General features: G+C 39.9%; 1 protein-coding gene across 3 annotated transcripts in view; it reads right to left on the bottom strand.

The window, feature by feature from the left end:
- Window positions 1-23,904, bottom strand: part of TPR9 (Tetratricopeptide repeat (TPR)-like superfamily protein) — a 65,151-nt gene that overhangs the window by 5,683 nt on the left and 35,564 nt on the right. For 2 of the 3 annotated variants that reach the window (XM_089149661.1, XM_089149660.1), the window contains exons 9-11: window positions 19,854-19,979; window positions 13,814-13,969; window positions 3,805-4,006 (exon numbers count right to left, since the gene is read on the bottom strand). In XM_089149661.1, the coding sequence (XP_089005787.1) occupies window positions 3,805-4,006; window positions 13,814-13,969; window positions 19,854-19,979 (484 nt within the window). Of the gene's footprint in view, window positions 1-3,766; window positions 4,007-13,813; window positions 13,970-19,853; window positions 19,980-23,904 lie in introns of all 3 variants that reach the window. The other variant, XM_089149659.1, reaches the window with a different exon arrangement.

The following is a 23,904-nucleotide window of genomic DNA, read 5'->3' as shown; positions in this document are numbered from 1 at the left end:
AACCTCATCTCATGGTGCCAAGACCATTCTGAGAGTTAAGCCTATATTAGTGAGGGAAATTTTTTTTATGTCAATTAATACTTCTAGAATTAGATAAGGATACATTATATTAGTGCATATAAAGGTCCAATGCATATTCTCAATCCTCTGTTGTCTCCCCACACATGCCCCAAAACAATGTCATTTTGAGTTGTGCAGAAAAGATGGACAATACGGTTTAGTAGGATATCCCTTAGGAGTACCTGTACTTCAACAACATATAATTGATGTATCCCTTCAATGCTAATTCAGTATCAGTTTTCAGAAAACCTTTCTTTAGGTCATTATGGGCCACTAAGTTGATGTGATTCTCAAAAAGAATAATAAGTGCCAACTTTATAATTGCACTCAAGTAGTCTCAATCAAGTTGAGGAACAAGTCAAGACCTTAATGTAAAAACCAGCACTTCTAGGAACTTTGGTTGCCCCGGGATTGATTTCAGGTTATTTTTTTCAGATCTCATACAGAACTGTAACTTTAGTACAGGCGAATGAACTGGGGAGGGGAGTTGATCCAAGTTGGGGTCATTTCTAATGGGTGGTCAAGGAACTCCAACTTTTGTGGCAGTTGAGAAGAGTGAGGATACAAGTGAATGGGGGTTCTAAGGGGCTTCAGGGGCTAGGTTTTGGATCAATGGTAGGTACAGTAGGGAGGGTGATTCCCTTAAAAGCTTATTAAATTTTGATGGACAGAATGGGACAACACCATACTTGCAGGTGTTAGGCAGTTGGAGCTTAGAGTTTAGGACTTTACAAAAGACTAGGACTAGTATGGGGTTCGTATTGGTCTGCTGTGAGGGGGATTGGTTGCTGGGCTTGGGGAAAAATCTAATGGCCAACAAGACTAATAAACTAAGGTTCAAATGGGTAGCTGTAAACAGTAAACCAGAAGGGGAAGAAGGAAGAGGGAAGAGAGAAGGATGGAGTGAGGACTGTCTACGCGATCAAGTTACTCAACCCTGACCCAACTTCAGCATCTTGGATACGACTCACCAAGGAGTGTTACTTGGATATTTTTTTCACCAAGTCAGTCTGGATATTACACAAAACCAGTCCCACAATGGAGAACAAGGCATAAACAGCAGTAGAAGCAGCTCTGGCAAACAGCAATAATTCTAATATTCGTCTGTCCTTTACGGACCATGATAGGGGTTTGAATAGGGCCCTTGAGAGCCAATTACAACTTACAAGAGTCCAGTAAAGAAAATTTTAACTCTTGCCTAGGACTGAGAAGCTAACATTCAGGGAATTAAAACCAACTCAAAACAGAACATAGCTCCAGCTACATGCATGAAGCATGAAGGGTCCTAATACAAACTTAAAAATATTATTAACCAAGTAAGTCTGGACATTACACACCACATCAGTCCCATAATAGAGAAGAAGGCATCAACAACAGCAGCTCTGGCAAACAGCAATAATTCTAATATTTCAAGTCTGTCTTCTATTCTCCCGTGATGGGGGGCTTAAATAAGGTCTTCGAAAGCCAAATTACAAGCAAAACTCCAGTAGTAGGAACTTTTAACTCTTAACAACCTAGGATTGACAACCTAACATTTAGGGAATTAAAACTAATACAAAACATAACTCCAGCTATATGTATAAGCATGAAGGGTCCTAATACACACTAATAGGCATACTGCCCTTGACTTACATTGGACCATCGTATGAACTTTAAGTGGTCACGTGACCCCTCAAACTGAATTAACCAAAATAAAAGAAGTTAAATTCGTGTACCACCTTGATACTTAACTCTTAGGCCCATACAGGAGACCAGTTACCAAGTTAACCCATGGAACAAATGGTGAGGCCATATGACCCAACCATGGGCCTATTTTAGGAGAAATAAACCCATCTTCCTGGTGGATCTCCATCATACACAGTGCAGTTCAAGAACTATTTTGAAGGAATAAAGGACCCTGGAAATGGAATTAAGTTTGTGACTGAGATGCATTTTTTAAAATAAGAGAAGTGGCCATCTGCTTCCTCAAGTTAACTGTCCCTGCAACCAAGGAACAGCAGTGAAACGGAAGCCACATTTGATTTCTGGAAGATACACTATACTAAGGGAAATTCTAGAGCAAGCAATCTGCAGTTTTGACAACCTCTAGGGCAGTGATTCAAAACCCAGAATATCAGTTTGATCCATTGGATCAAGTGGGTTCTAGTGATCGCTTCTCTTCCCAGAGGAAGGGTATATTGCAAGGAACGGGGACTAGCAGTAATAAACGCGGAAGAAACAAAAACTCTTCTAGCATAGATGAAGTTAAGTCTCATCTAAGGCACAATTTCAGATAAAAAAAATTTAGGTGTATTCAAGCATTTTATGGAGATTAAAGCTGTAAGGGGCAGCAAGGGCATTAACTTTTTATCAGAGGAAGTATGTCTTCTCATGGAGACTTGAATTTAGTTTCTAAATATGCAGATACTCTAACAGATCCACATCAGAAATTTGAGACAATAATGGTGAGGTATTAGTATACAAACATCGGTAGAGGAAACTGAGGCTGATTACTGAGCTACTGCTTGGTGGGTGAAGTCTCTTCAACAGGAGTTTGGTTTTCCTATTAACAAGCATGTTCTTTTGTGTAACCAGCCAGCAAGTTCTTTTGAGGCAATTCGGTACTCCATGAGCCAACCCAACAAGTTGAGGTTGATTGGCACTTTGTTAGAGATGTTGCCATGAGCGGTTAATTGTTACACTTTCTGTTAGTACTGATAGCCAGTTGGGTGACTTGATCACCAAGGCACTTGTCTGGCCTACTTTTCTTAAAGGATATTCCTAGTTAGGCAATTGTGATATATAAGCTCTTGTTTGTGGGAAGTGTCGAGATGTGTTATGTGCCACCACAAGGGTATAATACTTGTGGTACTTTGATACCCTGCGGTAGATTTTTGCTTTCCTACAATGATAGGCCCCTGAGGGCATGACACGTGGAGGAGAGAGAGAGAGAGAGTTACCATAACCAACTGCTGTTGGTGAGCTATACAAAGGGGGAAGATGTGAGGAGAGGGGATCGGTGAACTTGTGAGTCATTTTGGGGCAGCCTTTGGCTGAGGGCAGTGTAACCAGATTTTCCCCCCCTTATTTTCATTGTATCTTTCCTATTTTGTTAGCCCAGATAGGATGTTCCTACCATACCACAAGTAGCACAGCTATATGCTTATCCTCACAATATTTTACCCTAGAACAACAGCTAAACAATTTAATTCTATCCGTGCTCTCTTTTCTCTACTGATCTAATTATCTCTTTGGGAATACCTTACTGCCCTTATTTTATCTTTTTTTCTTTATGGCCATCTACTTTATTTATTCTTCCTATAGGATTTGTTCAATGTCCAAAATTGCTAGATAAAGAAAAAGAAATGGGATGACAAGACCCTTGGCATTTGGAAACTCCTTATGAGTTATGACAACACAATTTCAACCTAAAAAGACTCAGGCAACATCCACAATAACACCTTCCCTTTGAACAGCTCACAATATCCTTAAATCTGTCAGAAAAGCAATTGGATGCTTGAGGCCACACCATTTCATTTGACTAAAGGTCCGAATCTCTCATATGGCAAAGATCCATTGCTGATAGACCTTAACCCCCCGCCTCACCATAAAAATTCTTGAAATTTTCTGATAGGAATTGTAAAGACAACATTGTAACATACATCGAAAACTTTCTGTTGCTATGATGAACTTAAAATAAATAAATGAACTGTGGAATGTAGCATACAGGTAAATGACACTCAAAGCTGCAAATTGCAGAAACACCTTGTACGCAGCTAGCTTTCTGTTTTTCGTGCTTTGTCATACAGATATCTAAAACCACACCGGAACAGTTCGGCTCCACACACCGAAAAGAATTAACAGCAAGGTCTGACAGACTAAGTTCTGAACAACCATGGCACTGACATTTAAATGCATATTGATCTTCCAGTGATTGATGGCGGTCCATAAGAGCCATTTGCCCAACCTGCAGGATGGAAAAGTACCAAGTTCCAAATTTTGAGGTGAGACAAATGCATTAAAATCATAACAGTAGAATAAACAAGATTTATACGTAGAGGTACAAATATTAAACAAAGGTAGTGTTTGTAATTATAAGAAGATAAGAAACCAGGTTAGTTAAAGTATTATTAGATGATATGTATGAATATTCTCAATGCTATAAGATAGAGGGTATTCTTGGTATCATAGACAATAAGGATGTTACTGATTTTAGATAAATTAGGTAAGATTATGAAATGGAGATATCCCCATGATTCAACAATTAGCATACTTTGAGAGGAATTTTGCATCTTGAAGTGGAGGAAGAGAGGTCGCATCCAATGTCAAAAGTGACAGGAGGCTAAAATCCTCTGCAAGGTCCTAGCTTTAGCAGTTCACCTTCAAATATTGCAGCCCAACCAAATATGGAAGATGGTCGTTCCAAATATTATGAGCTTGCTGCTAGTGGCACAGTCAGATATTGATACAGATTCATCACCGAGACAGACTTCTCTTACTAGGAATAAGTCTAGGGTATGTTCGATGCATGTAGGGCCTTCGGTCCTACTAATTGGTCACTTTTAAGGGTGTAAATCAGGTAATTAAGTACGAATATTGTTATGTTTTAGAATTGCACGGATTTTGCTGGTTTGAACCAGTAGTTCAATTCAAGTCCTTCAAATATTCCATCTGCTAAGCTAAGGAAATCTTCTTAAATTTTCAGTGGGGCTGAGATTTTTATCCCAGCTTCCTTTTCAGTTTCAGTTACCTAATATGTTTAGGATTGGGTTAGGTCTTTCTTCTTTGTATAGGAGTCTATTTTTGAACCTTTCACATAAAGTTGCAACAAGGGGAAACATTGAACACGAAGGTGATTAATGAATTGCTTTGTTAGCTGCTGCCGCCTTTGTTCACCATTGAAGATTCAGTCTAGAAAATGCTCCAGCCATGGTGAGATTGGTGGGTGAATCCAAGCAGCTCCTTAACTTTGGGAAGCCACGGAGGTTCAGCTTGCGAAATTGGTGTGTATCCAATCAATTTCTTGATTGCACAAAGCCCTTCTGAATCCCAATTCCAAACTTTTACCATTTTCATTTTCATTTTCCAATAACATCACCCAGTCAGACCAGATTCACCAGTAAGACATTCCCAGATCAGGTCCAAAAAACCCTCAATCCTCTAAATGTCTGACCCAAAGTTGGCCCAATTCTGCCCAGAAAAAAAAATCCTAAACTTCCAAATCCAGTTCCATAAACCAAAATTACTTTTAACCCAGCCATCTAATTTACACAATACTTGGATAAAACCTGCATTACAAACCCACTAATACTTGATCCAGAGCCCAACCCCAAATTCCAAGTATAAACCCTAGGTCACTTCAATTTTCATTTTCCAGAACCCGGAACCAAACCTAATTTGCTGAAACTTTAATTCAGTAATCAGACCTCTTCTGTAAAACCCCAAACCTTCATTGTTAGCTTCCCCATCGCTTATTTAGTCATAACCCTACCACCAAACACTAATTTTCACCTAATTCTAGCCTTCGAGTGGACTCCATACCCATTTTGCCCCCATTGGATGTCCATTGAATATCTTAGACGAACTGGTTCCTAGTTGATCTCCCATCATCCAGAGCTACATCAATTCTACCACCAAGGAACATGTTCACCCTGTTGCAGTCTCTGTCTCACTTGAGAAGGAGGTCTTTCCAAAGCAAAAAGGAGATAGAGGAACTAAAAAAAAGGTGATCCACATTCTCCAAAGTGTTCCAAGAGGGACCACAATTGGGAGAGACTGAAATCTGCTTCTTGGATAAGGATTGAGTTGGGAGTAACAGAAAGGGGCATACCAAACCATGAAGCCATGACAAGGAATGTGACTATTGAATTAAACCAACTTACACTCAGGAATAACTTTAGTCTCTAGGCTTGACACGGTCCCAAACCAAGCAGGAAATAAGAGGCCAGAAAAGGGAGTCCAAAGACCAAATCTCCACTGCATTTTCCTACTGATAGATGGAAGAGCCCCCCAAATTCCAGAAGAGTGGAGAAGATGAAGGCAGCAGGCCACCCATGACGAAAGCTGTACCCAATTTCATCATTGATTAGGTGAATAAGAATAGGTTAGGGTGCCAGTGATCAAACCAAGGACAAACAGAAGCAACATCATGATTTAGGGACTTTACAGCCCTACAAACCAAAACTCTGACCTTAAGAATCTTCCTCCAGAACCAGGAAGCATATGGAGTAGGTAGAGTCTAGATCATGTCATCCCGAAGAAGTCCAGAATAAACTCAATCATACCAGGTGCTTTTCTTCTTGGCTTTTCCATATGAACTTGAAAATACCCGAACATTAGCATCTCTAGTTCATCTAAGGCCACGTTCCTCCTTGGGAAGATAAGAAGGCTAACTGAAAGGGAAGGAAGTCACAGAGTCTGAGCCTTTCTCTTTCCAAGGAATGCACACAACAGCGACTCAATCTTCTTGATACAAGACTTGGGCAGCCCAACATGGCTAACCAGTAAATGCCGAATAAACCACTGACCTGATCTGCTCATGTCACCCTATGTAAGAAAGTTCACCCTTCCTAAGCTGGAGCCTCGCTGGATCTAATCCAATAATGAAGTAGCCCGATCTAGCAAAGATATTTTCATTTCCCAGAGTATGTTATGGATCATCTTGATAATACAGGAATACTCAGAAGTAAGCCTGCAGAATCTCCCATTGAGGTCAATCACCAACTCAACAGTTAAGGGAGTAGTTTGGTAGATAAGGATGTGGAAAATCTTAGAATCATATCATAATATTTTATTAGTATCTTTAATCTAAGTAGATCAGATTGTAATATTCTATTACAGGTATTTTTCTTATTGTATTTTTCTATTCTAGGTAGATTACTCATTTATTGCAATCTTCTATTCTAGGTAGATTTCTCATTTATTGTAATCTTCTATTCTAGGTAGATTTATTATTTATTGTAATCTTCTATTCTAGGTAGATTTCTCATTTATTGTAATCTTCTATTCTAGGTAGATTTCTCATTTATTCTAATCTTTTAGGTAGGATATTCTTTCCTATTTCATAGATAGCAGCTGTCTATATATTGATTGTAAAGTTCTGAATAATACACACAAGAATAAAACACTTCAATTCCTATTTCGTCATGGCATCAGAGCCAACCAATCTTGGGATTGCTGTTCAGCTTTCAGGCCTTCATTGCCTTTAATCTCTGGTGTTTCCGCCACACAAAGATTAATCTTCCTTTGGCCTTTATCGCCATTCTTTATTCAGCTTTGTTCTGTTTTTTTTTTTGTTCCTTACCTGAAAAACAGATTTTTTCGTTCTCCGTCTTGTTTGTCTTTCTACTGCATCTTTGGTTACTGTTTCACATACTATTTTTAAGCACCTACAAAGAGTATGTCAGAACCAAGAGAGGTTACTTCCGGGACTGCATTTGATCAGACAATCAAAAATCTGCAGAATGGAGAATTGCAGAATATTCAATCTGCCTACAGGCTCGATGGAAGAAAGTATTTAAATTGGTCTCAACTCATTCGGACCATTCTGAAGGGCAAAGGAAAGATGAGCCACCTGATTGGAGATGGACCGAAACCAGGAGATCCAAAATATGAAGCATGGGATGAAGAAGATTCTATGATTATGGCATGGATGTGGAATTCTATGATTCCAAAAATCAGTGATACTCTTTTGAGCAACCTTAACAAAAAACCAGATACATGTTCTTTGGCAAATTCAGGTGAGTTTCCACTTTCTATTGGATTAAATGTCTTCAGTAATTCTCTTTCAAGCCCCTGGATCATAGATTCAGGTGCAACTGACCACATGACACACTCACCAAATCTTTTCACCACATATTCTCCCTATCCAACTAGTAGGAAGATAGCTATTGCTGATGGCTCATTAAATACTGTGGCTGAAACTGGAAATATTGAGCTCAACTCCTCCCTCACCTTGAAAAATGTCCTACATGTTCCTAGACTATCTACAAATCTCATTTCTGTGAAGAAACTCACGCAAGATTTACATTGTAATGTAGTCTTTCACCATAGTCATTGTGTATTTCAGGACAAGGATTCGGGGAGGACGATTGGACATGCTAGAGAAAGGGATGGACTCTACTACCTTGAGGCACCAAGCCAATCACATGCTACTAATGGTAGTCCTTCTCAAACCAATAAAGAAAAAATCTGGCTTTACCATCATAGACTTGGACATCCTTCCTTTAGGGTAATCAGTCTTTTGTTTCCTTCTTTGTTTCAAGGCATACATGTTGATGAGTTTCATTGTGATGTGTGTGAGCTTGCTAAACACAAGCGTGTACCACTTCCTTTAAGCAAGAAAAGAAGTTCCATCCCCTTTTATCTCATTCATAGTGATATTTGGGGTCCTTCTAGAGTTCCTAATGTGTCTGGGGATAGGTGGTTTGTGTCATTCATTGATGATTGCACTCGTGTCTCATGGATTTTTCTACTCAAAAACAAATCCGACGTTAGTTGTGTTCTTCCCAACTTCCATTCCATGGTTAAAAACCAATTTGGAGTTAGTATAAAAAGATTTAGATCTGATAATGCCAGAGACTATTTCAATCAAATTCTAACTCCATTCTTTCAAAGGGAGGGAATTATACATGAGTCATCGTGCGTTAATACCCCACAACAAAACGGAGTAGCTGAACGGAAAAATGGCCACCTTCTTGATGTAACTAGAGCCTCCCTATTCCAACACAATGTGCCTAAGTCATTTTGGGGGGAAGTAGTCCTCACAGCAACTCATCTCATAAATCGGCTGCCTTCGAGAGTCTTAAGATTCAAGAGTCCAATGGATGTCCTTTCCCAGTTCTACCCAAACCTACAAATGACAAATAACCTTGTTCCTCGAATTTTTGGGTGTGTCTCATTTGTTCATATTCATGGACCACATCGGGGTAAATTAGATCCTAGAGCACTCAAATGTTATTTATAGGATATTCCTCCACTCAAAAGGGCTATAAGTGCTATCACCCTCCTTAAAAAAGGTTCTATGTTTCCATCGATGTCACGTTTCATGAACATAAGTCTTATTTTTCCACATCTCATCTTCAGGGGGAGCATTCAATAATGGAAGATAAGAATGAGAATTCCTTACTTGACTTAGAGTTCACTCCCAAATACTTCACTAGGTCACCTGAGTCAAACTGTGAACAACCTAAACTTGTGTCAGACTCACCTGTGTCAAACTGTGAACAACATGAACATAGGTCAAACTTTGAAATGAAAGAGCCTACTTTTGATATTGAGCATGTGAAATTTGGCAAAGGAAAGGTGTTCTCAAGGAAGAAGAATCTTGTTCCAGAATCAGTGCAAGTTCAAGACTCCAATCCAAATTCTGGAAATGAGGTACAAATGACTAATCCTTCACTACAAACCGAATCTGATGTGCCCACAGATAGTAATGAACTAGACCTTCCTATTGCCATTAGGAAAGGCACTAGAGAATGCACAACGAAACCCATGTATCCTCTTGCCCAATTCTTGTCCTTTAAACATTTTTCCCCATCTCATAGAGCCTTTCTGGTAAGTTTAAACACCATTGCCATTCCTAACAACTTAGCTGAGGCTTTATCCAATAAGGAGTGGAAGCAAGCTATGAATGTGGAGATGGAAGCATTAGAAAGCAATGGAACCTGGGAACTTGTAAGGTTACCAGAAGGGAAGAAACCTGTGGGGTGCAAATGGGTCTATACATTGAAGTATCGAGCAGATGGATCTTTAGAAAGGTACAAAGCAAGGTTGGTAGCCAAGGGCTACACCCAAACTTACGGGATTGACTACCTTGAAACATTTGCTCCAGTTGCAAAAATGAATACTGTCAGAATCTTACTATCCTTGGCGGCAAATTATGGTTGGGACTTGCAACAGTTTGATGTTAAAAATGCATTCTTGCATGGTGAACTAAAGGAAGAAATTTACATGGAGGTTCCACCGGGTTATGAGAATGATTTAGCTGCTAATACTATATGCAAGTTAAAAAAGGACTTATATGGACTCAAACAGTCACCGCGCGCATGGTTTGGCAGATTTACTAAAGTCATGATTAATATGGGTTACAAGCAAAGTCAAGGAGACCATACATTGTTCATCAAGCACTCATCATCAAGGGGAGTCACGGCACTATTTGTGTATGTTGATGACATAATAGTGATAGGAAATGAAGAAAAAGATAAACAAAATTTCACTCAATGCTTGGCTAAGGAATTTGAGATCAAGGCTTTAGGAAGATTAAAATACTTCCTTGGCATTGAAATTGCTCACTCTCAACAAGGCATTTTCATCTCTCAACAATAGTATATCACTGATCTCCTTAAAGAAACAGGAATGGCCGTGTGTAAACCAGCAAGCACTCCAATAGATCCCAACAGTAAACTTGGGAATGCAGAAGAAAATGTTGTTGTGGACCAAGAGATGTATCAAAGACTAGTAGGAAGACTAATCTACTTGTCTCACACAAGGCCCGACATAGCATATGCAGTTAGTGTAATCAGCCAATTCATGCACAGTCCAAAGGAAATTCACTTGCATGCAGCTCACCGTGTGCTACAATATTTAAAAGGGACGCCAGGGAGAGGCCTTTTATTTAGAAGGAATAAAGGAATGATACTAGAAGCATACACTGATGCTGATTATGCAGGGTCAACAATAGATAGAAGGTCAACCACAGGATATTGCACCTTTCTTAATCTTGTGACATGGAGGAGCAAGAAGCAGAATGTTGTGGCCCGGTCAAGTGCAGAAGCCGAATTTCATGCAATGGCTCAAGGAATATGTGAATTACTTTGGTTGAAGATTATCTTAGAAGACCTAAAGGTTGAATGGGGTGGACCAATGAGACTCTACTGTGACAACAAATCAGCAATCAGTATAGCACATAACCCTGTTCAACATGACCGAACCAAGCACATTGAGATTGACAAACACTTCATCAAAGAGAAGCTGGATAGCGGACTGATTTGTACGCCGTATGTGTCTACACATAGTCAACTTGCTAATGTACTTACTAAAGGATTGAGCAGCTCAGCCTTTCAAAAATGCATATCCAAGCTGGGAATGAAGAATGCCTATTCACCAGCTTGATGGGGAGTGTGGAAAATCTTAGAATCATATCATAATATTTTATTAGTATCTTTAATCTAAGTAGATCAGATTGTAGTATTCTATTACAGGTATTTTTCTTATTGTATTTTTCTATTCTAGGTAGATTACTCATTTATTGCAATCTTCTATTCTAGGTAGATTTCTCATTTATTGTAATCTTCTATTCTAGGTAGATTTATCATTTATTGTAATCTTCTATTCTAGGTAGATTTCTCATTTATTGTAATCTTCTATTCTAGGTAGATTTCTCATTTATTCTAATATTCTAGGTAGGATATTCTTTCCCATTTCATAGATAGCAGCTGTGTATATATTGATTGTAAAGTTCTGAATAATACACACAAGAATAAAACACTTCAATTCCTATTTCGTCAAAGGAGATATGAGTGCATCTTGTGGTGAGACAAGTACCTCTGTCATACCCAAGAAAATATTGCTAATGTTGTTGGGGTTCTTAGCCATTTCCTACATGATCCAAAGTCTATTAATCTCAAGACAGTACACTGGATACTAAGGTACATAAAATCAGAGCCAGGAAAAAGGCATTCTATTTTTCAACCGCAATGATTTGGAGTCGGAATCCTTTCCAGATGCTGATTGGGAAGCTACATTGATGACCAGCACTCCACTTATAAGTATGGTACATATCTTGGAGGTGATCTAGAGACAGGACAAAGCAAGAAGTAATCAGTATTATTAAGGTCTATTGCAAAAGCAAAAATCAAGCAATGGTACAGGTAGTATGTGAGCTTATCAGCTCAAAATGCTACTTGGTGATCTAGGAGTGACACCTGAGGGACCAATGAGGCTCTGTTGTGAGAATAAGGGAGTCAAGTAGTATAGTCCAAATTCAGACCAGTATATGACAGGACTACGAACATTTAGATGAACCAACACTTCATTAAAAAGAAGCTTAAATGGGTTTTGATCCGTAATTCATTTGTTGCTACAGAAAACAATTTAAAGATACAACGACAACAATCATTACCTTACCCAACTAAACGGGATTGGCTAAATGGATCCAAGAAGGAAATAGGTAAGGAAGTGAGGAGGAATAAAAGAAAGTCACAAAAAAGGAAAATAATCAAAGCAGCCAAAGAAGCATTTCCAGAACACCCATTACAAGGGGTAAACAGCATGGATCTTTGTCCTCCAGACAACTCTGTCCACTTCATACTAGTATTGAGCCCTAACACATGCATATCCTTTCTTGTTACAACTCTGATAGTAATTTTAGCTTCCTCACGCCCTTCTAATTCTGTAACACATGCATATCCTTTCTAGCTACCTCTCCAATAGTAATTTCAGCTTCGTCTAGCTCTTCCAATTCCATAACACTGAACCCAATCACCTTTCCTTACTGGTGCATCTATAGGTCCCCATTGCACATGCCCATACCACCTCAAGCAGCTCTCATGGAGCATGTCCAAAGTTGGTGCAACTCCTAATACAGTTCTAATATAATTATCCTTTACCATATCTCCCCCAGTTTTCTAACACATCCTCCTCGTCCTTCTCATCTCTACTACATTCATCTTATCTTATTTCTCTTTTTAACTGCCTAGCATTATGCACCAGGTGTCATGGCTGGTCTGATTACAGAAAACAATTAACAGATGTCATAGAGGTGTATTGAAATTCCACAAAGTGATTGTTTTGGGTACCTTGTTCAATCATAAATAAAAAGAGGTGATATAGAGGATGTGTTTCCTAAAGAATTAAAATAGGGTGGATGAAGTGGAAAGGTGCGTCCGGGTTCTTATGTGATCAACGTATTCCTTTAGAGCACAAAGGAAAATTCTATAGGACCGTCGTACGACCAGACAATATGTATGATGCAGAGCACAGTTAAGAAGCATCATACAAGGAATGACCATATTAGGGGTGGTTTTGGAGTTAGCTCCAATAAATGATAAGCTTCGAGAAAGTCGTTTGAGGTGGCACATTCAACAGAGGCCTATAAATGCACCTGTTCAGAGAAGCAATTTAAGCCATGTTGAAGGATTTAGAAGAACTAGGAACAGATCACCTTAAAGGAAGTGGTGGGAAAGGATGTGCATAGCTTGGGCCTTCTTTCTAGTATGGCCTCAAACAGAGCTGATTGAAAGGCAAGAATCCATGTAGCCGACCCCATTTAGTTGGGATAAGGCTTGTTGTTGTTGTTGTTGTTGTTGTTGTTATTGTTGTTGTTGTTATTGTCGTATAGAGGTTTTTTGACTTCAGAGTCATTTCATCATATGTTATTCAAGTTGGGCATGAGGAATATCTTTGCAACAACTTGAGAGGGAGTGTGAAGCATACGGGTTTTGTATCCATCTAGATCTAGTGTATGTAGGTTAAGGACCAACTATGCTGCGACTCAGCCTTAGCCAAGCATATGCTATTTGTAACTATTGTCCACATACTCAATTATGTCCTTCGTCATCTCTAACCCAAAAAAAAAAACCATTCTTTGATTTTTCTCTTCTCAACTTATATGCCTTCTTTGTCGGAGAATATACTAATCAACTCATGCAGGAAGCAGGATAGAAGCTATTAGCCTTGAACAACCAAAAAGATAACAATTATGAAACTACTAGCACCAAACATCTCCAATGCAACAGAGAAAAGGAATAGAAATTGCCAACCATACATCTCATACCTGTGGCCCATATGATAGCTCCAGCGGTTGACCTGCTGCCACAAATTCTGTTGATCGTATAAACAGGCTGCGTGAAAGGAAATAAGCATGAACATTGGGTTGACATGAATGGTTAAACAAGCTACCAGTTGAGTAAATGGCTTGGCCAACTCTGACCTGAAACCACCAAACGATCACAAAAAAAGAGATTACAAAAGAAAATGCAATATATACCAACTGAAGCTGAATAATGAACAAAATTTCACACATTAAAAGCAAAAGTGAGAGAGAGTGTGTCATCAATTTCAGGCAATTCATGGTGATAGAAAATCCCAACATCCACAAGAACTTTACAAGGAAACTAGGTGGTGGTTGTTGAATTGTCTCTCTCAAAGAATGCATAAACCATACAAAGCAACAGCAAGAGAAAAACCAACCTACAAGGTAATACAGGGGTGACTATAACACAGCTCAAGTCAAAGGTGGTACTCAGTTCCCTGGGCTCCTTTAAAATAAGTGACCAATCATTTTAAAAATATATGTTTATTATTGATTATGGGGGCTCCTCATTCTTTGTACCAACTAGCTTCCCTCCCAGCTGAAGGGTGGCAGTGGCTTCCACTAGGGGACGAGGAATAATGGATTCTTTCACAAAGCATTTTAACTGCAGACAGAACAGGTTCCACATCCTAGAGATCAAATATGCACAGGGGCACTCTAGATGACTGGAACAACATGAAGGAGGAGGAGGCTGATAGAGCCCTGAGATCACAATATTATGCTACATTGAGGAGAGTGAGAGAGAGAGAGAGAGAGAGAGAGAGAAATAAGGTTGATTAGGGGTTATATATAGGGGTAAGATGTTAGGAGAAGGGAAGGAATTATGATGGAGTGAGTTAGGGCAGCCATAGGCTGAGGGGCACCATGAGGTGTTAGGGTGACTGGTACCATTAAAACCAGCTTATCCTTGTAAATTTCTACTGTTTTATCATTAAATTCGATAGTGATTAGTAGGTTTCTATCAACTGGTATCAGAGCAGTGTCGATCCCAGGGAGGTGAGATGACATTGTCGCCGTTTTCCGGTGATGGAAGTGCACGGAAATGGTTGATAGAGGTACTGTTCTTCTGTTGGGCAAATCAGATCGGGTACGAGCAACAACTGAGTGTGGCTCTCCAACATTTGGATGGAGAAGCCTTAGAATGGGTTTACCAAAACAATTGGCCAATGTTCGATTGGACACACTTAAAAGCAGCTCTACAACAAGATTTTGGTGAAGGGAAGATGCCAAAATCGAGCTTGGTTGCGAACACCCATCATATGAGTTGATGCTAAAGGACACGATGATGTATCAAAAGGTTATGCTAAGAATTGCAAAGAGATGAAGCTTAGCAGCATAAGAAGGAGACATTCGGCGGTGGCTAAGAATGTTCCTTGCCGAACAGGGGGAAGTAAGCAGAAGGGAGAGTCAACCATTCAAAACGTTTTCCCTGAGTTTCAGTTCGATCCCTACATTGTTTCTGCTAGAGAAGGGGCTTTGGGTACTCAAAACTCAATTCGCTATCAAGACTCTGCTCTTGGGCAAGAGAAGAGGCGTTGTCAATTTAGAGGGGTGATGAGTTGGGTGGTTTGAGCTCCGACGAAACCCCCATGGATGTGGGCGGAAGCAATCGTAGAAGTGGCAGATTCGTTGCAGATCAGAAAATGGTGTAGGCCTTTGGCAACATGGGTGCGATCTCAAGGTAAGATCCTAGTTCAGTTTCCAATGGGGGAAGATCTTCAAGATTCATTTACTCGATTCGAATTAAAGGCAAGATTTGAGGAATATTTTTTGGGATTAAATGCAACTCAGGAGAGAGAGAGGGAGGATCACCATCGGCGGCGGCATTTGGAGGGACACCAAGGGTTTCAATCATGCGTCTCTTTTGGGAAGAGACGGTCCAAGGGGAGGACCTGGTTGAACCAGTGGATCAGGTCCAAGGGTGGTTCAAGTCTATTAGATCCATGGGCCTTTTGGGCTATTTATTTTTGGGTAATAAACCCATGGAATGGGCCTTGAGAACGCAAATAGATCTGACTACCCAAAGGCACAAATCCATGGGCTGTGGACCAAAGGTAAAAAAAGAAGCACTAGGGCCTATTAAGCTGGGCTGAACTGAGCAACGCGCCCAAGATTCAAAATCCGAAGTGTGGGCCTCAAGGAGCCAAATTAATTCAAAAAAACAGTGGCCCACTCACCTATTTTATGGACCCAAGGGTCAAGACACTAGGCAGCAGCCCATCCGGTGTTATATTTTCAGACCCCAGCCCAGCAGTTGCTTTAGTGCCCAAGCAAATAAGGGTCCAAAAACCAAATGACCCATTTGCCAAACATCATAAACAGGGGTATTTTAGGAAATACCCTGTAAAACCTTCTTCTTCTTTCAACCTTGCAACTGATTCAGCGAACCAGCACCACCAACAGTTGCTCACGGCCAAGAGGAAGGTTACGGTGGCTTGTGCAGCAGCAAGGCTGCTTTCTAGGTTCGACGGCAACCTTGAGGAGTGTGTTGGTGCCTTCTATTTCACCAAGGATTCCATTTTTGGTTCCCCCGCCAAACTGCTGGACCAGTACACGGGACTGTGTAGAATGGCCTACTTTTGGTCGCTTCCTATGTACAATTGCAGAAAATAAGTTCATCGTTCTCAATCCTATAGGGGAAAGAGCTGCAAATGACGGTATGGCAGCCAGTGGTCCCCATCCGCTGCAGGTTCTTAACTCATATATTGACACGAAACTCAGGGCAGCAGGAGGACTGTTTTATATGGGTCCATACGTTCTTGCTGTTCAGCTGAATTCAGTTCCAATGGCTATTCCTGGTGTACCCTTTAACTCAGCTGAAGTTTCCAAGGTTTTTCTTCATTTAGGTTGCTTGGAGTTGTGGTTACTGCATCTGTTAGATTCCAAGGAGGTGTATTGTGCAGAAGGTCGAAGTAGCATGGTTGCGTGGCAAACATGTTAAGACCAAGCTTCTAATTTTCCATCACCTTGAGGACAAGGTGAATTTCGAGGGGCCGGTAGTGATAGAGCCCTGGGATCACGGTATTATGCTACATTGAGGGGGGAGAGAGAGAGAGAGAGAATTAGGATTGATTAGGGGTTATAAATAGGGGTGAGATGTTCGGAGAAGGGAAGGAATTATAATGAAGTGAGTTAGGGCAGCCGTAGGGCGTAGGCTGAAGGGCACCGTGAGGTGTTGGGGTGACTGGCACCATTAAAACCAGCTTATCCTTGTAAATTTCTATTGTTTTATCATTAAATTCCATAGTGATTAGTAGGTTCTTATCAGAGGCAATTTGTTTTATGCAAGCCTATTTGGGGTAAATGCAGATGATAGAGGACCACCAAACATTCCCCTAAAGGGAGTGCTTTCTAAGGACCAGCTGGATGGTTAAAACTTAAAAGAGACCAGTTCGAAGGAGGAGACTAGGAAGCTGGTATTTGACATGAAGGATTCAAAGGCTCCTGGTCAAGATGTATCTGAGGCAAGTTTCTTGAAGCACTTTTGAGACTTGGTGGGGAAGGAAATAAAAAAGGCAATAATGTGGTTCTTTTAGTACTCCTATATGCCTCATTCCATCAATGCATTTTTCATTACAATAATTCCTAAGTAAGGGGATGTAGGATCAGGATTCCAGGCCTATTACATTATTGAAGAAGGCTTGTGAATGCCCTGCTACAGTGGACTTTCATGGGAGGGGAATTAGAAAAATAGGAAGAGGAAGAATGAGAAGTGGAGACAGGGAAAGGAAGTCTCACAATCAAATAACACTGGCACTCGGCTTATCTCTCAATACATTCTATTCAATATGAAATTGCATCCTGATAGAAGCTATTTAAAGGAAATATAACACAATTCCTAGTTCAAACTTAAATCAAAATCAAAGTGCAAACCAAAATCTGACTCACCCTACAAAGGAAAACTAAAGCAATGGAAAGACTGAAAATTAAAACTAATCTGAATTAATCAAGTCCAACTCTTTTTGGTCCAAAACCTCATTGAGCCGGTTCCTTTTGGGATCAGAACTGAAACCGATTGAACCAGTCTATTAACACTGCATCAATTATGCAATTTGTTAGATAAGATTATCACAAAGATCTTGACCAACAGGCTACAACAGGTGATAGGAGACCCAGTAAGTGAGAACCAGTCTACTTTCATCAAGAGGAGATTGATTGCAAATAGTATTCCGGTTTGTCATAACAGTGTTTAGGGGCATCCAACTGAAGGCTGCTACTCCGTCTCTAGTTTTTTAAGGGGTTGTAAATTTAAATTGTAATTGAAATTTGACTGCTTCTCAATAATTATTAGATTCATGAAAATACATTATCCTATTTTGTCTGCATGTAGCCAGGCATGTGGAATCAAGAAGACCATTTTGTGTTAGCTTGTTGTCAAAAATAACATTATCATTGTGTTTATTAGCCTCAAATTAGGTTGTACACCAAAAATAGGCCCAAAAACACCTAAAACCACTGAAACATGGTAGAATGGTGTACTCTGTTTCGCCAACTGAAATTTCAGTGTCTTGGTGTCTTGACCAGGTCGACACACTGAGATGAGACGAAACTTCGAACCATGCCATAATAGCATAGTACACTTTTGGAATCAACAAGTTTCCTAAAACCATGTTACCTATTAGGTATCTCAGAGTTCCCATAATTTCAGGTTGACTCTCTATTGTGGAATGCTCATCTATTTTCAAGAAGGTGTGAAGGCCGGAAGGCTGGAAAGCAAGGTTCATATCATATGCTGGATGGCTCCAACTTCTAACATTAGTGCTGCAAGGCTGTTACATCTACTAGTCTAGCATCTTTGGTTTTCCCAAACAATGTAATTATGAAATTGGAGTCCATATTTTCTAACTTCTCACCGACTGGCCCTTCCCTAGAAAGATTTAACGCATTTATTTTCACGGGATGTAATATATACACCTAAGAAAGAAGGTGGGCTAGGAATGCAGCACATCAAAGATATGAATATGGCAACCATTCTAAAACAAATTCGGCAGGTTGCCTCTAAGGACAAATTATCTACTGGGTGTATTTCAGACACTGAAAGCATGACTCTATTTGCACAGTCAAACAGCCTCACAATGGTTCTTGTGTCTAGAAGAAAATCTTGGTTTACAGGAATACGGTGAAGCCAATGATTCAATAATTCATAGGTGACAGGAAGTACACTCATGTGGTTGGACAGCTGGCATCTTAGGGGTATCATTATCAAAAGGTATGGAAATAGCATAAGATATGATGCAGGGTCACAACATGGAGAAGGTGGAGAGGCTCATCTAAGATGGTGACTGGAGGGTGTGTACTGGCCGATCCACATGCCTGAATGAGGTCTTGATGGAGCTTCCAAATGTGGGCAGAATTCCAAAAAATGGGACTTATTGGTGTTGAAAGGGATTGTAACACGACTATTTTCTACTAACTCATCCTGGTATTTCACTAGAAAGAAATTACAAAGGACGGATAGGTGGCAGGTTGATATAAACCAAATCCAGGACCACACAATGAGGCCAAAGGTACCAGTAATTCCGTCCAAGTTAGGGGTATTTTGGAAATTTTGCGTTTTTGGGCTGAGTCCACTTAGGATCTAGTTGGGTCCAGTGTGTTAGTAGGACCCTAGATCTACTTTCACTTTTGCAATTGAGTCATTATTTTGCAAGATATCGAAGAGTCCTTGTCAGCAACCTACATGGCAATTAGGATTTCGAAGAAGCAAAAGATTGATTAGCTCATCCCCCCCCCCCTCCAAACCAAAAAAAAAAAGGGATCAAATTAGCCACCAGTACTAGTATGTCCAGTGGGTCTTTTTTCATTAATGACAAAAAAAATAATATATGTATGTATGTATATATAAACACTATGTATATATAAACACACACACACACATATACATGACTTTGAAGTTTGAAAACAAGAACAAATTCAGGAACATAGGCATAGAATCAATCAAATATACAAGTGCTGGAAAGTAGCCCATGGTGAAAAGGAAACGATTGCCATGAGAACAAACCTGTTCTACATTGGTAACTGTTGACAACTGTGGCCCTGATTGCTGTAATGAACTATATTCCTCTACTGATTTCATATGAACAACAGCCATAGAGTTTACCTTGATTTGAGATACAAGTATAACCACCTGCATCCACAAGGACCACAACAAGTATACAGGAGTTGAAAATCACTGTGACAAACATGATGTGTGCTTCTAACAAGGTGAAATTTAGAACCAGAATCTAGCTCTAGGATTACTTTTAAACTGTAATTCCATAATCATAGTGTGTTCCTCCAGTAAAAAAAAACATCTAAAACATGAATTGCAAATGATAAGAACCACCAGAAAATAAATTATCATCAAAGCTTGCTCGCGTAGGTCATTTTTCAAGAAAACATATGATATATGGTGAAAGAAGCATCATATAGATAAAATAAGAAGTAGCAACAATGAGGATGCTAAGATGAACGAGTGGCAATACTAGGAAGGATAAGGTAAGGAATGATCATATTAGAGCTGGTATTGGAATAGCTCCAATAAATGATAGGCTACAAGAAAGTTGATTGAGGTGGCATGGTCACGTTCAACAAAGGCCTTTAAGTGCCCCATATGGAGAAGTGATTTAATCTTGATCAAAGGAATCAGACAAACTAGGGGCATAAGAAAATGCATAGCCTAGGCCTTGTATCTAGTATGGCCTCAAGTAGAGCTGATTGGAAGGTCAAGAACCATGTAGCCAACCCCATTTAGTAGGGACAGAGCTTCTTGTTATATCTTTTCAAAAAAACACATCATAAGGCTCGTCCCCTTCATTATCATTTTATTCTACGGATAAAACCTTCAAGCCCATGTTCAAGCCATTCAAAGATTTGGATTTATAAGGTTCAGAACACACAGAAGTAATTGCCTCAAATCCAGGTTTCCTAGTTGGAAGCACAAGAACCAAGAGAGTTACAAATGAGAGTATGTCAAGAACATAGAAGCATTCAAGATGGCTACTTTCAGCCAATCGTGCAGTGAGTATGCAGGCCAGTATTTGAGGAATCAAAGTGTGCCCAACTCAAGAATTTATAACCTGATGATGACTCAGTGATGTGAACATAAGGACCCCCCCCCCCCCCCCAAAACCAAAAAACAAAAAAGGGGTCCCAAAATCCAGATCCAAATGGTCAATCAAAGCTGGCCGAAATTCCCCCAAGGGTATTTTAGTCATTTCCCAACCCCTTTTTAGGGCTCAATATTGGTCTGGATAGATTCCTCTCGATCCAAGGGTCATGGATCTAATTTTTTTTTTTTCTTTTCTAGGGTTGTTGAGTTAGTAGTTTGAAAGTTATTTGAGAGTTAAGTTGTGTTGAGTGAGTCAATTGTGTATAAGATAAGATTCCTTATCCTAAGGGTTCTTATCTTTAGAGTTTGTTTTTACTAGGAAGTGTAGTTTGAGTCCCAAGTCAAGTGTCTTAACAAGATTCTAATCCTAGGGTTTTGGTCTTGTAGTAATTTGATTCCGTTTTCAGTGGAACCATATCTCTTAGGGATTCCCAACCCCAATCATAGTCTTTTATTTAAGGCTATAAATATCCTCTTATTGCAATGTAATACTCAGATTTGATGAATTAAAGAAATTGATCGTTAATTGGTAAAGTGTGTGGCAGGGTTCCTTTGAGGGGACCCCTGCGGCTGTCTATTGAGAGCTTCCAAGATGTTTCAAGCAGTCAATAATCAAGTTCAGAAGATCAATTCAGCAAATCCAGCAAAGTTCCTTCAACATCCCAGCCCAATTCATCAATCCCCAAGTAGAAGATCCCAAACCCAGCCCCACCCATCACGATCGTAGCATCTCCAGCCCCCTGCCCTCTTGTTTGAGCCTAGAAAACCCTTCCCCCTCCATTGCAATCAACCCCTGCCCCTTTAGTTCCGTTCAAACCCTAGCCCCTCCCCTAGCCATTGTGACCCACCCCCTTTCCCCCCCCCCTTCCCCTTTAGTTCCATTCAAACCCTAGCCCCTCCCCTAGCCGTCGTGACCCACCCCCTTTTCCCCTCTTCCCCACAGCAGCCGTATCCTACTCCCATTAGGAAACCCTAATTCCCAGCTCTGTTCAAGTCCCTTCTACCTCCATAGAATCGCAGGAAGGCCTAGGTGCAAGCCTAATGCTATTCCTGCAATTCAACCCTACTTCCCAACCTCATAAAAAACCTGCACTTCACCTTCAACCTTGGAATTCTGCCAAAATTTAAATTTCCAGAAATCTGATCAATTGGACCTCAGTCTAATTGGAAGGACAGCAACAAAAGCCACTTCTGAACAACAGAAACAGCAAGGAATAGCCTACTCCTAGCCCCAGCCGAACCCTCTAAAACCCTAAAACCTGAACCTGCAAATACCCTGAAACCTGTCCACACTGTGACCGAACTTGAGAGTGAGAAAATACCCTCTGGAACCTAGAATTTTCATCTGTATTTGCTGAAGGTTTCCTGGGCAACCATAAATCTAAGGAACTTACCTTGTTACCCCTAACCCTAGATCCTGGTTTACATCACTCAGCAAGCAAATTTGGGGATGAAATCTGATTACGTGAAGAAATAGTTGAGAACCTCAAGAGGTTTGGCTCCAAATCTGAGTAAAGATTGTTTACATGGAATTAACACCAGGAATTTGATAAGCAAACATATATGTGATGCAAAGAACAAGCTGTTGAAGGATTTGGCTTGTTTGAAGAGGAAAGACTTTTTGGCTGCCTTAAGGAATACCCTTTGCAGACGACATCCAGGAAGATGAGGCCACGGATAGATTTCTAAGCAAATTCGCTCAATTGGGTTGCTTTAACTGTTTATGAACATCCAAAGCTTTCAGTGTGCAGCTTTAAACAAAGAATTGTTCTCAATTTTAAGTTTGGAAGATGTTAATCTTAAAAGGGCTTGTTTTGAAAGAGCAGACTCTAGTTGAGCAAATTTTCTTAAAATACAAGGAAAAAGTTCCTAATTAGTGCTGGGTATGGAGAAAAGATAAAAAGGGGATGATTTGAATGGATATGTCAGGAAACAACAAAGAGGCTATGAAGGTGTACATGGGGGATATGATTTTGGAAAGAAAAACAATGGGCTCTCGATTTTTAGAGTTTCTACGAGTTTTGGTTTATCTGTTGTAAACACTTACTTTGAAAAGAGAAAGGAGCAATTGGTTACATTAAAAGGTGCAAATCATAGTAACCATATAGATTTCTTCCTAACTCAAAGATCCACAAGACTGTTATGTAAGAACTAAAAGATGATACCTAGAGAGAGCCCAACCACAACATAAACTAGCAGTCATACATGTGTGCCTCACCACACAGACTAGTAAGAAAGGTTATTTTCCCTAGGATAAGCTGCTGGAGCCCAGACACTTTATAATCATTCATGGTCAAACAACGAAGTGGAACTTTGAGGGAGACATTAGTATGATGTGGAATGAAATGGCTACATGTATTAGGAAGATTGCTAAAGACGACTTAGGTGAATTGTAAGGAAAACATCATTCCCCTAGACAGACTTTGGTAGTGGTTTCATGAGGTTCAAACAGCCACTAAGACTAAAGGGCTAGTTTTAGGACATGCTAAAGGATCTACAAAGGTATAAATTTTCCAAAAAATGAAACCAAGAAAAATTGTAGGAAAAGCAATGGTGATGAGATTCATTTGTTTGACATGTTTACCTAGCCACTATGGCACTATTTAATCCTACCTTCAGGAAAAGTTGTTCCAAGATTCCTAGCCAGGCAGGGATGATTTGTATGCTTCGGCTTAGGGAGGAGTGTTGAGTGTATTTGTGTTACCGCAGGGCAGTTTGGGGTGATAGCTAGGTTCTCATTGATCACCCTTACTAGTTTTTTTATCTCTTATGTGGTCATCAATTTAATTTGAAGAGTATGCTAATTTGTAGAAGTACATAATAAGTTTGACAAACCTAATAGACATAGAGGTATATTTAAAATGACTATTCAAGAAGTAGCAAAAAGGGATATGCATGTGGTGGGGCTCAATCCTAGTATGACTGCAGATACAGTTGCATGAAGGTCAAAGATCCATGTTGC

The sequence above is a fragment of the Hakea prostrata genome, chromosome 3 (assembly GCF_041222555.1).
Source record: "Hakea prostrata isolate BN-2017 chromosome 3, UWA_Hpros_2, whole genome shotgun sequence".
NCBI lineage: Eukaryota > Viridiplantae > Streptophyta > Magnoliopsida > Proteales > Proteaceae > Hakea > Hakea prostrata.
This window is presented reverse-complemented; position numbering and strand designations above follow the sequence as displayed.